The 17341-nt window shown below is 40.4% G+C and overlaps 1 protein-coding gene across 1 annotated transcript in view; it reads right to left on the bottom strand.

Annotated features, from left to right (window-relative positions):
- The window catches only part of HYDIN (HYDIN axonemal central pair apparatus protein), a 375249-nt gene that overhangs the window by 182708 nt on the left and 175200 nt on the right, over positions 1 to 17341 (bottom strand). The window contains exons 15-18 of the mRNA XM_057314225.1: positions 16539 to 16639; positions 14230 to 14365; positions 11481 to 11645; positions 9634 to 9786 (exon numbers count right to left, since the gene is read on the bottom strand). Coding sequence (XP_057170208.1) covers positions 9634 to 9786; positions 11481 to 11645; positions 14230 to 14365; positions 16539 to 16639 — 555 coding nt within the window. The remainder of the gene's footprint in view (positions 1 to 9633; positions 9787 to 11480; positions 11646 to 14229; positions 14366 to 16538; positions 16640 to 17341) is intronic.

Genomic DNA, 17341 nt, shown 5'->3' with positions numbered 1-17341 from the left:
TTCAAAGAGATGCAGGGTAGTATAATATATATAAAACAAAAATTACGAAACAAAAACAGATATGAATCAAGAATAGTGGCTATTAGTAATCAGTTATAAATCTTAGAATTGAAATACATAGCCAAAAATTAAATAGATGAGAAACTTTAAATTTGCCAAAATCAAAGGCAGAATCTGTAAACTAGAGCATACCACTGAGGAGGCAGCACAGAGAGATGAAGAGATGAAAGACGTGGATGAGAAATAAAAATAGACATGTAGAATTGTACTGGAGAGAGAGAGTGTGTGTGTGTGTGCGCGCGCGTGTGTGTGTATTTTGCTCAAAGTAGGAAACAGAGGGACTGGCAAAGAAGAAACATTTGAGGAGATAACAGCAAAATTTTCCAGTATTAGAAGGGTCAAACCTGCTGATGCATTTAAACAGAAACCTATGAAAATCAAGAATAAAAATACAGTCTTAAAAGCACCTTGTGAGAAAAAGAAATGATCTATAAAGGAGTAATAATATGACTAACAATGGAATTTTATCAGCAATGATTGATGCCAGAGATCAATCTTCAAAGGAAAAATTCCTGTTATATAGAATTTCATACTTAGCTAATTATCATACAAGAGTGAAGTTGAAATCAAAATATAGTCAAATATACACAAATTATGAGACCTCTATATAGCACAGAACTTAGAGGTATATGAAAGAGGCAAGAGGGTCAAAGTCAGAGATATAAGGATGGAAGCAAAAGTCAGGGAGTAGAGAAGATGGTATGGCTTTGAAGATGGAGGAAGGGGCCACTAGCCAAGGAATGCAGGTGGCCTCCAGAAACTATAAAAGGCAAGGAATTAGATTCTTCTCCAGAGTCTCAAAGAGTACATAGCCTTATAGACACATTTTAGACTAATGTCCTCCAGAACTATAAGATAAGAAATTTGTTACAGCAGCAATAGGAAACTAATATACTTGTCAATTAAAAGACAGAGTCTATCACGACGCCTGGTGGCTCAGTCGGTTAAGCGTCTGCCTTCGGCTCAGGTCATGATCCCAGGGTCCTGGGATCAAGTCCTCATTGGGCTCCTTGCTCAGCTCCTTGCTCCCTGCTTCTCCCTCTGCCTGCTCTGCCTGCCACTCCCCCTGCTTGTGCTCTCTCTCTGACAAATAAATAAATAAAAAATCTTAAAAAAAGAAAAGACAGAGTCTATAATTAGATTTTTAAAAATCCAGTCATAGGCTATTTAAAAGTGATTTTAAGTTGACTCACAAAACAAACACACACACAAATCTGAAAATAAAGGAATGAAAAGATATACCAGGCAAATGCTAATTAAAAGAAAGCTGATGTAGCAATATTACTATCAGGCAAAACAGAATTTAAGTCAGAAAGCATATTTAGGGATTAAAATGCAGAGTATCTTATAAAAAAGGAATAACATACCAAGGAGAAATAAAAATCATAAACTTCTATGCATCTATTAACATAGCTTTGAAATATATGGGGAAAAAATTGACATAATTACAAAGAGAAATGAAAAAGTGGAAGATTTTGAAAAAATTCTATCAGAAACTATTATATCATACAAATAATCAGTAAGGCTGTAAAAGATTTAAACAATATCATCAGTAAGCTTGATCTAATACAAATGCAGAGACAGACAGACAGATAGTAGTCTTTCATACTCAATCATTAGAGAGTCTATACTCTTTTTTAAGGTCATGTGAAATATTTATAAAAACCAACCATAACTATGTCTCCCAAAACACAAATTCAAAAATTATGTGTCATGCAAACCATGTGTTCCAACTTCATCATAGTTAAAAGTTACCTATTAAAATTCTACAAAAAGGGGAAATGTAAAGAATTAAAAATATATGCCCGTATATAACTCACATATTAAAAAGAAAATCACAGTAAAGTTTACCAAATATTTATAATAAAAAAGTATTACAAATAAAAATTATTGTTATGGAGTTGAAATGCTGCATAAAGAGAATATTTACAAGCTTTAAAGCCATGATTAAACTAAGAGTTAAAATATTGGTGAACATTCCAATTAAGGTTTCTTGAAAAAGAACAAAATAACTATAAAGAACATTGGAAGAGGTGGTAAAACTAAGAGCAGAAATTAGTGTATAAACATTTTAAAATCATATGAAACTATTTGGAATAATTTTATGCCAATACATTTGCATTTAGATGAAATGAAAAATTTCTAGAAAAATTTAAATAATCATTATAGAAAATGAATCATTAGTTAAAATTTCATTACTTCTTGTATACCTTCCACCCTCAATAAACACATGAAGTTCCTATGACTAAATGGCTTTATCATCAAGGAATGGATCCTACTTTATGTAGATTATATAAACATCTTTTCAAAAATTCAAAAGAGGAAAAGCTAACTCATATTACAAGAATATGATATTCTTGATACCGAAACCAGAAAAATGCAATGCAAAAAATCACAAACAAACAGATGCAAAAATCTAAATAATATGATAGCTATATAAAGCTATTTAAACGGAAAAGCAGGGATATATTTCTTAAAGTACAAATAAAAAACAGACACAAGGAAGGAAATATTCATAAAGTTGACATTAAATTAAAAACATCTTTAGAAAATCCAAAACCCCATTATAAACAAAGTGTTAGTATCCACAATGTATAAAGAACATCTACAAGTAGGTCACTGACAATGGATAATTGACAGAAGAGGAGACCAAATGAAAAAATTGTCAATCTCAACAGTAATAAGGGAAATACAAATTAAATTGTATTCTACTTTCAGACTACCAAGAACTTGACCATAATAAATTTTAGCCTGTTGAAGAAATAGATGTCTTGGACCATCTTGAAAGGGCACATTGACATAATCACCTTACAGAGTAATTTGGCAATATCTAATGAACTTGAAAATACACTTCTCCTAAGACCCAACAATTCCACTGCTAGGCATATACCCTTTCTATACAATACCCAAAAAGTATATGTATCTTGCATATGCACACAAGGAGACCTGTATCTGTTCACTAAAGTATTATTATAATAACTCAACTGTCAACTAATGGGCAAAGAGATAAACACATTATTGGTAAATGGAATACAAACAGCAGCTAAAATGAATTAAATAAATTTATAGTATTAATAAGAATAGATATTGAAAACATAATCTTGAGTCTAAAAAAATGAGTCACAAGATGTTACATGCAGTGATATAATTTATATACATTTAAAAAGCAACCAAACGGCACTATATAGTATTTACAAATACATATATACCTGTAATATAAAAAGCACGGCTTGTATACACATCAAAATCATGATACAGTTGCTTCTGAAAAAAAGAATAAAATGACACTGACAAGGAAAATCAATGGGACTCCAACTTTAACATTACTACATGATTTCTTTAAAGCAGAGGATCTGAGGTAAATGTGGGAAAGGTTAACATGTGTTAGCTTCTAGTGTTAAGCATCACTCTTAAATTTTTCTGTATTAAAAAATGTTGAACTTGTGGGACTTCATCAAGATAAAAAGCTTCTGCTTTTTATCCAGCTAAGGAAACAGTCAAAAAAACTAAGAGGCTGCCCACGGAATGGGAGAAGATATTCGCAAACGACACTACAGATAAAAGACTGGTATCCAAGATCTATAAAGAACTTCTCAAACTCAATACACAAGAAACAAATAAACAAATCAAAAAACGGGCAGAAGATATGAACAGACACTTTTCCAATGAAGACATACAAATGGCTAACAGACACAGGAAAAAAATGTTCAAAATCATTAGCCATCAGGGAAATTCAAATCAAAACTACACTGAGATAACACCTTTCGGCAGTTAGAACGGCAAAAATGGACAAGGCAGGAAACAACAAATGTTGGAGAGGATGTGGAGAAAGGGGATCCCTCCTACATTGTTGGTGGGAATGCAAGTTGGTACAGCCACTTTGGAAAACAGTGTGGAGGTCCTTTAAAAAGTTAAAAATTGAGCTACCCTATGATGTGGCAATTGCACTACTGGGTATTTACCCCAGAGATACAGCCGTAGTGAAGAGAAGGGCTATATGCACCCCAATGTTCATAGCAGCATTGTCCACAATAGCTAAATCGTGGAAGGAGTCGAGATGCCCTTCAACAGATGACTGGATTAAGAAGATGTGGTCCATATATACAATGGAATATTACTCAGCCATCAAAAAGAATGATTTCACAACATTTGCTGCAACATGGACGGGACTGGAGGAGATAATGCTAAGTGAAATAAGTCAAGCAGAGAAAGACAATTATCATATGGTTTCACTCATTTATGGAACATAAGAAGTAGGAAGATCGGTAGGAGAAGAAAGGGAAGAAGAAGGGGGGGTAATCAGAAGGGGGAATGAACCATGAGAGACTATGGACTCTGGGAAACAAACTGAAGGCTTCGGCGGGGGGAATGGGATAGGCTGGTGATGGGTATTAAGAAGGGCATGTATTGCATGGTGCACTGGGTGTTATACGCAAGTAATGAATCATGGAACTTTATATCAAAAACTGGGGATGTACTGTATGGTGACTAACATAATAAAAAATATTATTATTAAAAAATAAAAAATGTTAGATATACACAGTTCCTGACCTCTAGAATCAAATATTTCTGTGGTAAAACAAAAAAGGATTAGACTAAAATTCAGAAAATCTGAGTTATAGCAGAGTGGCTGCCACTCTTTCACGTGTAACTGTGGGCAGTTCTCTCAACCAAGAGAACCTCAGTTATCTGATCTGCTCAATGGGGACACTGCAAACCTTAAGGGAGGGGGTATGTTTGAGGACACAGAAAGCTATGGCATAAATCATAGTCAACAGAAGGGTTGAGCTTGGAGCTAAAACCCAAGTACTATATTGTAAATGTATGCCTTAGTAAATGAAGCTGCTATTGTGCAAAATCTGTAAGAAACAAAAAACTATATAGAGAGAGGTATAACAACTGCATTTGGTCTTGAATTCATGCCCATTTCTTTTCCTTTTTCCATATACCTTTTTTCTTACTTGTTTCCTTCCATAGATGCAGTGGTTCATTCCCATAGCAGAGCTAATTTACCCACTGAAAACTGAGAAACAGCTCATTCTATCTTCTCTTCACACACACATCACGGGGTGTGATATCTTAAGAACCATCTATCAAAAGGCCTTGGAGATTAGTTTGTCCGTTAGAAATCTCTCTAGTGCCAATTCCCTGATACAGGAAGCACCCCAAAGAGAAAACGAAGTTCTAGATCTAGTGGGAGCTTCAGTTATGCAAGGATGGTGTAGTGTATAAGGTATAGCTACAGATCTCAACAAACCAGTTGTTACTACAAATTAAAAATGAGATCTCTAGGGGCACCTGGGTGGCTCAGTTGGTTAAGCTTCCGACTCTTGACTTCGGCTCAGGTCATAATATCAGGGTTGTGAGACCTACCCGTGGCAGGCTCTGCACTGGGTGTGGAGCCTACTTAAGATTCTCTCTCCCTTTCCTGCTGCCCCCACCCTCTCACATGCACATACACACATGCATGCCTGTGCACAAACTCACTCTCTCCTAAAAAAAAAAAACTGAGATCTCCAGAATGGCTACAATTTCGTCATCTCCTAAAACACAGAGGGTCTAGCAACAACAGTTTCACTGGATGTGAAATACCTTCTAATCTCCTTGTGGGCTTGTCTATTTACTTTGTCAAAATAGGTCATAACTTTGTATTTAAACCTCTTTTAAGAGCACTAGCAGTGAAGAATTTCTACACACATTTACATATGTGAACTGAATGTTTTGTCATACTCCATTATAGAAGATCAATTAGTTAAATGGGGAAATAGATTCTGTGTCTTTATTTCAGATATACAACTGAAGGGATTATGGTTGGTTGAAAATGACCTAATGGAGACGATTTGCATATATACATTTTAACACATCTCTGAACAAAGCCGAATTATCTATCTGGGCCTTTTGTCTACTTCAGAAACACTCCCTGATTTCTTCCCCCAACTTTTTAGAAAAATCTGCTCTTCTAGGTGTGTCTACCTGTAAGGGTCTTTTGTAAACATAAAACCAGAATCCCTTCCCCATTTTCATGTTCATCTGGATAACTGCTGATTAGGCAAAGTTAGGCAGTACAGTGGAAAAGAGCAAGGGTCTGAAGTCAGACCACCAGGGCTGGGAACCAGGCTTTGCCACTCAGAGGTTATGGCACTTTATCAAACCTGTCTGTACCTCTGTTTCTACCTCATTCAAATCAGCATTATAACAGTATTTCTCTCACAGGTTACGGTAAGTGAAATACTGCACATAGAGTGGTGAATAGAACTAATTAATGCCATCATATTGTCATCATAATTCCAATCCTGTTGCTAGGTGCTGGGAATTCGAATCAGAGACACTCATCATCTGAAGGAGACAAGCCGACAAACAAGTAAATATAGAAAGGGTGCTCCTACTTAAACAAGGACCCAGTGGCTTAGGGCCTGAAGATGTGAAAGCACAATGATTCCCTGGATGCTGTTATCACTGTGTATGGCTCTGGCAAGTGACCAAGAAAATATATGTTTAAAAGGAGCCAAGCTTCAATGAGGCATCAGAATTCTCAATTCCTGGATCCTGGATCCTAAAGGTCTAACTATAACGGCCTCCCCCACAGATCGCAGAGGCAGAAGGCCCCTGCAAGATGCTTCAGTGCCAGCCAAATCCCAAGATGTCACAAACATCTGGATGCAAGTTCTCGGGCTAATGGTTCCCCTAGGTTGAATAGACTCCAGATGTTTCTAAACAAATGCTGGGCAATGCACTTTCTCTGCCTAGCGAGGGGCACCCATGCAAAGAAGGTATGTATCTCCCAGCCCGATGCTGAGGTCCTAGGGTCCAGAGGACTACCGTATTCTTGCCTCATTTCCGCTGTCACCCAATGAGAAGTTAGGAGCGCTGTGTGTAAGGCAGAGCCCACACACTCTTGCCAAAACGGCCCTTCTCTGCTCTGCTCTCGCATTCTGATATTTTTAACCCTCCAAACCGGAAGTGACTTACTCTGTTGCTTTGAGTCCTTCATCTTAAATCCAAATAAACCAGCCACAGGGAACCCTTAGCTGAGGCTGGTATTTCAGACATTCCAAAGCAAAGGAGAACCTACTGCTCTAGGTCACAGAACACTCTGCTTTTACTAATCAATAAAGCACTCAGGACAAGTTAAGATTTACTAAAACAGAAAAAATATAATCTTCACTGTTTCTTCACTCCATATCATACTAAGAAGTTTCAGGGTTTTCAATCATTTTTTTAATACAGCATTTATTTCTGAGAAATTCAAAATCGCTCCGAGTGTAATTTATTTTCCCAACAGCATGGTGAAGGTGGGCTTCCAGCTTCCTATCTCCTGCCCTTCCAGCTGATGACAAACACGTCTCTTGCCAAGCAAGGGAGAATCTAATCGCAGTGGTTGCTGTGATGCGCGGACCACGCATAAGGCTGAGCGTGGCTAGCGGCTGACAGTGGGAGCAGCATTGGGGGAGGGCTGACATTTCCCGACAGCTAAAAGAGGAGAGAGGATGAGCCCGCCTGTCAGGGCATCCAGCAGGAAGAGAAAACTTGCAGACCTGAATCCTTAGTCATCATAGAAGAAGCGAAGAGTGTGCCCTTGCCCTGCTTATCTCTGAGTGAGAAATGAAATGCACCAAATATTTGACCACTGCTAACCTGGGTACTGAGCTCCAGGCTTAGTTAGGGGAAAAAACAACTATTATTTGAAACTTTTTCCTAGTGCCTGGTAATTTCTGTGAGAATGAATGTTCAGGTTCACTGCTGTACATCAATTTCAAAATTTAGTAAATGGTATTTCTATTTCTTCCCACTGTGGTTAATTTCCCAATTAGTGTCATTCAATTCCTATAATATTAACACATTAGTATTTCTTTACTAGGATATCCATCAAAAATCAGCTGAAATATGAAAAGAGAATTACAGTTGAAACTACTTTTATGCTGGGAGGACAATTGGCGCAACAAACACCAGTTTTCCAAGAGAGGATGTGAGGGGAAAAACACAGTCTATGACAGATCACTTACATCACACGTTTGGCTGCTTGGAATCAGAGCTTGCTTATTTGAGAGGATACTAAAGAATCAAAAGATGGAATCATGAAAACATTGTGGAAAAGAAAAAGTCCCATTTTAACAACCAGCTGGGTCATTCAAAATATAAACTATCTTAGTAAAAACCGATTAGATCCTTGGTGTGTTTTTGGTTTTTAACATGTATCAAAAAGTGAAACCTGGAGCTCCCTGAGAATTTAACCAGGTGGCAGGTGCTACACTGGTACAAGCGTTCTGGTGGTTTCTGCCCATCTGCTCCTCTGTAATCTGTTCGGACCTCCCGGGCCACCTCTCAGCGTCCTTGACAACTCGGCTACCTCTCCGCTTCCCCCACTGTGAACTCTGCACACGCACAGCTGGACCGTAAGCAGCACTTCCTAGGCAAAACCCCTTGCTTTCCACCAAACACATCAACTAACTCATTGGATAAAGACTAGCCAAGGCATCTGTTCTGTAGGATTTTTCTTTAAACATTATTAGACATTATTCCCCACACAAGATCCACAAGGCACCCGGACAAGGGTGGGGTTGTATCTAAACCTCATGCTACAAAGAGCAGTGACCGTACAGAAAACAGCTGCCTTTGTAAGGACTAATGACAAATGATAATAAAAAAAGGAATAATAGTAGTGATAAATGAAATGCTAATAGGGACCAATGACTCTGAGAAGCCACCACAAGTCAGCAGAGAACTATGATCCTGTTCTTTCTAATGGTGACTTTTAGAATATTAATAATTGATTTTTCAGAAATATCTGACAAATACTGAAACCAAATGTTAGCGTTCATTCAAATATCAATAATTTGGGGATAGGTGGAGGGCTACACTATTTAAAATTTTATGTTTAAATTTAGAAAACTTTTTCTAGAATCAAAAATATTTTCGGTTGCTGGATGAGAAATTTCTGAATTCTGCAAAAATTTTTGTATTATCTCTTAAAAGATCAGCTTATAGAAGACTAGCAGATCTAAATATCATTATAAAATACATAGACATAAGACAGACTCATTACTAAAACTATTACATGTCTGTTTTTGTATTAATCCTTGTTTTGCTGTTTTCTTTAATTTTGACTTTTGGCGAATATTATCTTGCTGTATTTCATACATCCTTATAAACTACGTTAAAATATTGCTAAAAGGAAGAGAGGATTAAAATAAACATACTAACATATTTGTGGCCAAAAGGGTTCAAATTAAACATAAAGAGGCATTTTCAGTTACAGAGACATTTACAAGGTGTTTTCTGGAGGTGGGGGGGGGGTGCTTAGATATAGTTCAGTAAAGAAGATCTTTGAAGCATCCTCCTGAAATTATACTAAATATATCTGCTTGTTTACCAAACTATATGCTTATTGTGTTTCTTAGTCAACAAAAGGATTATAACAAAGAGGAACTGGGGGTGAGAATGCAGAGTTTAATGAGGTCAAACCTCTACTTCTGGTGATCATTTTCAAAGGCATTTTGTAAAAACAGGACCACTGTCCATAAGGTATAGGCAAAGCTGTATTTTCATCCCATAATGGTCCCGCCATCTACTCACCATGCGTGCCCGAAATAATGCAGGGATGAAGGACTGGTTAGATAGGTTGAGAATCCTCAAGGAGTCCTTTAGGACGTAGATATTGCCAAAGTCAACTTGAGTGGGATGTACATAGATAACTGGGCCTTCTCCAATGCTCTTTATGCGACATACCTGTGTTCCACGCAAGAGGAAGAACAGGAGAATAGCTGAAAATGGCTGGCCTTGGAGATCGCTTGAAACAGAAGCTTCTGGCCACCCCGTTTATAAAGAGCAGGGGCATTAAAGGGTGCTTATGAGAACTGTCATTCCTTCTCTCTGTACTCTGTGGTCAGAGGGACACAGATGGCTATGCTGGTCAGACCCACAAATCCAGCATGGAATTCCTCCTTGAAAAGGATGATTGGCTTGCCTGGTGAGCCCGAGCCATACACTGAAAGGAAACAACAGGGCTGTCCTGTTGGGGACAACAACACAGCTGTGCAGGTTGGGGACTGAAATCCACCTTGTTGTGCTCGTCCTAGCCCTGTGCCTTCATCTAGGCATTGTGTCTGCCTGAGGAAGGGGGCCTTCTTCTTTCATGACGTGCTGCCTGCACAGCAAGTGACCTTCTCATGGGCTGTTCTGTGCAGGGTGGGTGCCTGGACCGGTGGCACCTTTTGAGTTGGCCTGCCTTTGTGATGCTGCTTTCTAAGTCAAGCGGCTTATCTATGGCATCTTACACAGAAGAGATACAAGCAAAACCCTAGTTTAGTCTACTCTCTAAGCATTCAGAATCACTTCAGACAAATATACATCCACATCACTCAGCTCCCAAGTAAACCAAATGCCTAGGGATTCATAGCCTGTTGGGCAACTTCCTCCAAGATTCATCCTTTGATTTAACTCAAGCAGCAGATCGCTTTCCATGTCTCCCTCTTCCCACAGGAGACAGGCTACTTCTCCTCACAGCTTTAGTAGGTTAATTTGGGCTGAGTCCAGTCAAAATATAGGAAAAGATCTAGAGAGCAGTGACTAAAATCACTCTCAGAGCCCACATGCAGCAAGTGGGTGATACTCAGCTTTGCACCGAAACAACTGAGGAGGACATTACAGATGTACTCTCTCCTCAGAGTTTCTGAGGAGGGCCAGACCCCTCTGCCTGTGTGTGTGTGAGAAACTCCTGATAGGAGTTTAAAAACAAATACTATTGATAAAGAAGATGTGGTACACACACACACACACACACACAATGAAATATTAGCCACAAAAAATGCAATTTGCCATTTGTGACATGGATGGATCTAGAGAGTATAATGCTAAGTGAAATAAGTCAGTCAAAGAAAGACAAATACCATATGATCTCCCTCAAATGTGCAATTCAAGAAACATAACAAATAAACAAAGGGAGAAAAAAGGAGACAACCCGAAAAACAGACTCTTAATTCTAGAGAATAAACTGATGGCTACCAGAAGGGAGGGGGGTGGCAGGATGGGGAAAATAGGTGGTGGGGATTAAGAGGACACTTATCTTGATGAGCACTGAGTAATATATAGACTTGTTGAATGACCATATTGTGCATCTGAACTAACATGACACTATATGTTAACTATCCTGGAATTAAAATATAAAAAATTTTAAAATAAAACAAAATTAAAAAACCGTAAAAAATGTACAAATTAAAACATAAAATAAATAAAAAATTAAAAAGGACAAATGCTATAAAAACAACACTACTTTTAGATGGATCTGAAGATAGTTTCCTGAGGTAACACAGCCCTAGTATTTTACTATTGCAGAGTGAAAATGTAAAACCGGAAAATACGCAAATATGGAGTACGCAAGAAGAACAGCCATTTTAACTGTAATTCTGAAAACTGGCTCTCACCATAGGGGGGTCCGGGCTCCCAAAGGTCGAGATGTAAACTGTGGACCTATATTCCCCAGTGACCTGGGTCTCCAAGGCCAGAGGTATGTGAACGGCGCCGTGGGGAGGGATGACTCCATAGGGCACGGGACTGGAGAGTAACACGGCAGGCGTGTCTCCACATACCTGGTGGGAGAGACAAGCCGGATGGATAAGCAAGCCCCTGGCAGGGTGTGAATTAAATAGCATATTAGGTTATTTTGAAACGAGTGTCGTCCTGAGTCCATGGAGGTTCTTTAAGAGTGTGTCACCTTTCAGGCAAATAAATGGGATGAGCACCTCAATTCTGCTAAAGGGAAGCACGGTGTGCATAAAGCCCCAATCCAAAGTGCACAACTCAGCAAGATGCTGAAATTATCCGCAGTGCGAATTAGTGCCTGGGCCAAATTCCCCGGTATGGCCCTCCACATGTTCACGCTTTATCCCCCACCACCTGGTTCCTTTGTGCTCTGTCAACAGTGGCTCCCGGTATTTCCTGAGCACACGATACTGCTTCCTACCTCCAGCCCTCTGCACTTGCTTTACTCTTCCTAGAAGGCCCCCTCCCTTTGACTGACCTGCACCTCCATCCTGAACACCTGCAGGTGCACCCCCCACCTCACCCCACTCTATGCTCTAGACCCAGGGCTTCTCCTCTGTCCCCAGGGGGCATCCTGCAGTCCTGGTCCACAGTGTGTACTATCTATGTGTCCATCTGTTCCATGGACTGTCAACTTCCTAGGGCACGACCAGGGCCTCTCCTTGATATATGCCCATTTCCTGGCCCAAAACATATACTCAGCACGTGTTTTTTTAAATGGCAAAATAGGTAGTTGAATGAATGAATGAATGAGTATTAAACAGCATTTACCACTGTACATTCTTCCAAACTCCGCTCTGTAACAATTATATTTAAAAAAAAAAAAAGATTTATTTTATTTGAGAGAGAGAGAACACAAGCAGAGCAAGGGGCAGAGAATCCCAAGCAGACTCCCGCTGAACATGGAGCCCAACACGGACCCTGAGATCATGACCTGAGCTGAAATCAAGAGCTGGCCACTCAACCAACTGAGCCACCCAGGCGCCCCACTAGCTTTTATGAAAAACAGCAACAAATACAACTTTAAAAATCCCATCGCTAAATAAGTTTGGGTACTTCTGGGAAACCTCAGGTCCTGGAAAGACAGAGCATACAGATTTCACCTGCCCAGAGACGCCCTCGCCATGGTCTTTGTGCATCTGGGCTGGCCTAACACGGCCTAAGCTAACTCAGTGTGCTGATGCGCCAGTGCTCTGCCAGACTTATTGGAGCCTGAAGCCAAAGGGAAGATCAGCAATGCTGATTCTGTCTTTCTCTAATATTCTGATTGTTTTAATTTTGCATTAATTTTGATTTCTTAAAATGTGACATGAAAATCTGATTTATCCTGATGACTGATTTTTTTTGCTCCCCCCTAATTCTATGCTTAAAGCAAGCACCTCACCCTTCTCCCAGCCCAGCTGTGCAGAAAATGCTCCCTCATCACTGTAGGGGCAGGCTCTGCTCTGAGTTCTTGAGATGATGGTATGTTACTCAAGGCTGGCCTGTTCCATTGTTGATCACCTAAAAGTTGGAAAAGTTGTCTCCCATCAACCCAAGCCTTGGCTTCTGCTTTTGTCTCAGAGAAGCCCATAGAATAATTCTAATTTCCTCTTTTACATAATAGCCCTTCAACAAGTGAAGAGTAGGGGCTATTTCATCCTAGCTAAGTCTTTTCTGCTCCTGATTAAACACTGTGCTTCTCATTGAACTTGGATTTCCAGATGATGTTGATTGCCATTCTGGTTACTCCACACAAGATTTTTTTTTTCATGTTTCCACTAAAAAAATATGATGCCAAGATCCGAGGACAAAATCCGGCACTGCCTTGACCAGTGCTATCTCCTTCCTTTAGCTGACCACTGTGTTCCTCAGATACAGCCTAACCTGCCTCGGTTCCACGGCCTCCATACTGGTCTTTGAACTCATTTTGAACCTAGAGTAAAATAAAAACTCCATTTGATTTTTTTTTTTTTTGCATGAATTTTTATTAGAGTACTGTCCTTGCAGAGCAGTAGCGTTTTAAATCCAAATGCATGCTTGGTAAATTGCATCCCATTAGTAACCTGCCATTACTTTGACCTGTGCAGATCCTTTTGAATCTTTAATCCATATGTGTTTACTTGCTTAGTGTCCCACTTAGCTAGGGGTAGTGGCATGCGGACAGATCCATTTCATAAAACATTAGGAGACAATTTCTTTTTTCTTCTTTTCGTAGTATCTCTAGCCTTCTAGTTCAAGAAGTCCATTTATAAATATTGCATTACTGTATCTTAGTGATGCTGTTCAAGTCACAGGCATGGCCATAAATGAAGACTCCTAGCTCTGCCTCATTTCCCGTGAATGATTAATTCATAGGCAATTATTTGCAGGTGAACTTCTGCATGTTGCCTTAATTGACCCTCTCCTTCCTTTATCAAAGGCAATGTCCCTGGGAAATTAATAACTGTTTACACCTGTAGCCACTCAATCACGCAGGTAGCAATCCAGCTGCAGCTTTATGACCCCATGCCCAGATTACCCCAGGGTTAAAAATCAGAATTACAGAAGGTCATGTGTTCAGGAATATGGCTCTTTAGAAGGGTTTCTCTTTCTCACCAAGAAAATCCAACTGAAGAGAAATCAACACTGGAAAAGGATAACGTAAGTCACCTGAGGCAAGACTGCATAGCATCCTGGGAGGTCATCATGATTGACAAGCTGGACCGTTTTCTCATAGGGGTACTTCAGGAAGCAGCGCCCGAAGTCTACCTCGGGGTTAGCCATGCGGAGGGAAGGTACAATACACCTGCTCAAAGAAAGGAGCCCATTAAAGAATTCAAAAGGCTAGAGAGCTTGTTTACATATGGAGAAGGCAGAGTCCCAAGTTAAACACCATTTGTCACTGTCACAAAGTTTTTCTCTAAATGACTACATTAATCATTTTCAAATCTTCTCTCCTGTAATCCCTATCCCTTAGCCCCCACTCACCACTTTTTAATCAAAAAAGGGCTAGAAGCAAGACTCCTTAAACAGCAGCCTTCCACGGGTAATGACTAACATTCCCATTGTTTTCCATATTTGGCCTTGTTTTGCCAAGGCGCGCCCACAGTGCAAGATCCTTAGGGTAGTGGATCAGTTTCCAAGTCAAATAGGGCCAATGCCGCCAGCATGGGGTCCTAACTAGCTGTGACACTTTGGACCAGTCAGAGTCCCCCAGGGACTAGCTACAGTTCGTACCATCTAAATTATGGTAATAATTCTAATTCCCATGCAGAACAGCTGTCTTGGATCAGTAGGCTCAGCTGCTCGAGCCGGAACTGGCACAGACAGCGGTGACAATACAGTGCCACGGTGAGGAGCACCAGCATCTGGTTCGGCGCCAGGCTCAGATACTGACCCTAACAAGTACCAGCTTGAGCAAGTTGCTTTCCCTCCCAGAGTCCCATTTTGCTCAGAGGTAAAACGGAGGTAATTGTGGGGACTGACATTAGCGTAATGAACTCTTCTTAGAGTGTTGTGGGAAATATAGGAGGCAGTGTGAACGGATAGCATAGCACAGTGCCCACAGCACCGAGCAAGAGCTCACTCAGTGAGAGCTGATTAACCTGTGGTAGAGGGCACAGCAAGCTGGCACTGCCTGCTCTCTGCAAGTTCTAAAAGCAATTCTTTTGTTGAGGGTCTTCAAGCAGTTCCTACAGATTACACCAAAAATCATGACATGAAAGAGTGTCTTGTTAACCCAAAGTTTGAGGTTTAGCATGGGATGGGTGTTCATTTTTAGCTGGAATGGAGTTGCCAGTTGACCTGACGACTTTCATAAAGCTACTCCTTTACTACCTGAAATACTGACGCTGATAGGACTTACAGTATTTGACGTGGGTCACAGAGTAGACGTGGCATGAAACTCATAGCTGCTTAAGACCCTTTCCCCACTTTTTTTTAAATTCAGGATTTCCTATTGATACCTGCTGGGACAGGGGGCTGAGAGGGGTTAAATATCAGATTAAACCCACCCAGAAAAGAAAAGAAATGCAAGACTAGGCAAAAATGGAAACCTGGGTATAGAAAGGACCAGATGAAAGTTTTGGCTGTTTTTAAACAAACAAAATAATTAGTTAGGTCTTTGGAAGGAACAGTAAGTAGACCATGGCAAGGCCTTGACCTTCAAGTCCTTTACGATACATCTTCCACAATTCATGAGACCTAAACTCTAGCGATGGATGTGTTATCAAGGTTTTACTAAGTAATTTCATGTAGATGATGGCATTTTCATACATACCCCCTGAAGTCCCAGCCCTGGACACCTGTTTGCTTTGGCAAAACTGTGGCCAATGATTTTATTTATTTACTTAGATCACTGTCATCATCGGTGTCATGCTTCACCCTCAGAAAGACAGTAACTTGGTCAAGGAGACACAATTGACAAATGGCAGAGCCAGGATCTTCACCTGGCCCCAGAGCCCACTGCTGCCTCTATTAAGACACAGAGAAGGTGGGGATAGTTCTGAGGAGCTGATGTGGTTAGAGGGCCGCATCTGGGGGGCATTTAAGTCATAGTAACAGTGTCCCAAAGCAGGACTGTCTCACTAAATGGATCTCCCACTGCAGGGCTGTGAGCCCTGTTCTTTCTGGACATAACCCTGGAGTACTATATTTAAAGATAAAAATAAAAACCAGCAACTGGTTGCCTCTTCCTGCTAAAACCTTTTTAGTTATATACTTGGAAACTCAGACCATTAGAAAGAACTATTATTCTTAACAGCTGCAGAACACACACACATCCCTTCTCTTATCTCCACCAAAGGTGCAGTTGGCTGTTTCAAAGCTTTGTCATTTGAATATCGGATTCAGCTTCCCTTCCCAGGAAAGCAGAACAAATGCAGGGTGAACTGACTGCAGGCGTGCTGCCTCTAGGAGAGGCAGCCCATTACCGGCGGCTCAGGGGAGACTGGGGAAGCGAAAGCAGGTGAGGGTGATACCTCGCGGTAATTAGGAGCGCCAGCACTTCTTCCCCGATGCCCTCCACGTCCACCACCAGGGCCAGCTCATATTTCTGCACAGTGTTGGAGCATAAGGTCACCTGGAAAGAAAAAGGTGAAAAGCGGCTCTTCTGCAAGGCCAGCTCTCCCTCTGTGCAGCGGGGAAAGGAGCAGGGGAGGGCTGCACCGATGAGTACGGCTTCTAAGTACTTTATCATAGAATGTATGGCATTTTACATTTTTAGTGGAACAAGTTACATTTCGGGGTCAGGGCCTGCTGAGTTTTTTCAAAGGCCAGGTTAGAAACCAAGTGGCTTTTAGCATAATAGGTTTGCTCATTTCTGAGAAGACTGTATCAAAGAAGTCATATACCTGCATCAGGGGAAAAATGACCCTGAAGGATGAGCCATATTAAACAAACTCTAATTACCCAATTTAAATTGTTCTCTATGCCTCTGGGCTGTATCCATTATGAAAATTCAATACACCAATAAAACAGTATAGCTGTTTCTCCTACAGCAAAAAAAATGAACATAACCATGTCAGTTCCAGAAAATGGCATAAGGAGTCAACTACATAGTCTTCTTTTTAAGAAATATCAAAATCCTGGGACGCCTGGGTGGCTCAGTCCGTTAAGTGTCTGCCTTCAGCTCAGGTCATGATCCCAGGGGCGTGGGATCAAGTCCCTCACTGGGACTCATTGCTCAGTGGGGAGTCTGCTTCTCCCTCTGCCTGCAGCTCCCTCTGCTTGTGCTCGCTCTTTCTGACAAATAAATAAAATCTTCAAAAAAAAAATCAAAATC

Source organism: Ursus arctos, unplaced genomic scaffold, assembly GCF_023065955.2.
Source record: "Ursus arctos isolate Adak ecotype North America unplaced genomic scaffold, UrsArc2.0 scaffold_19, whole genome shotgun sequence".
Lineage (NCBI taxonomy): Eukaryota > Metazoa > Chordata > Mammalia > Carnivora > Ursidae > Ursus > Ursus arctos.
This window is presented reverse-complemented; position numbering and strand designations above follow the sequence as displayed.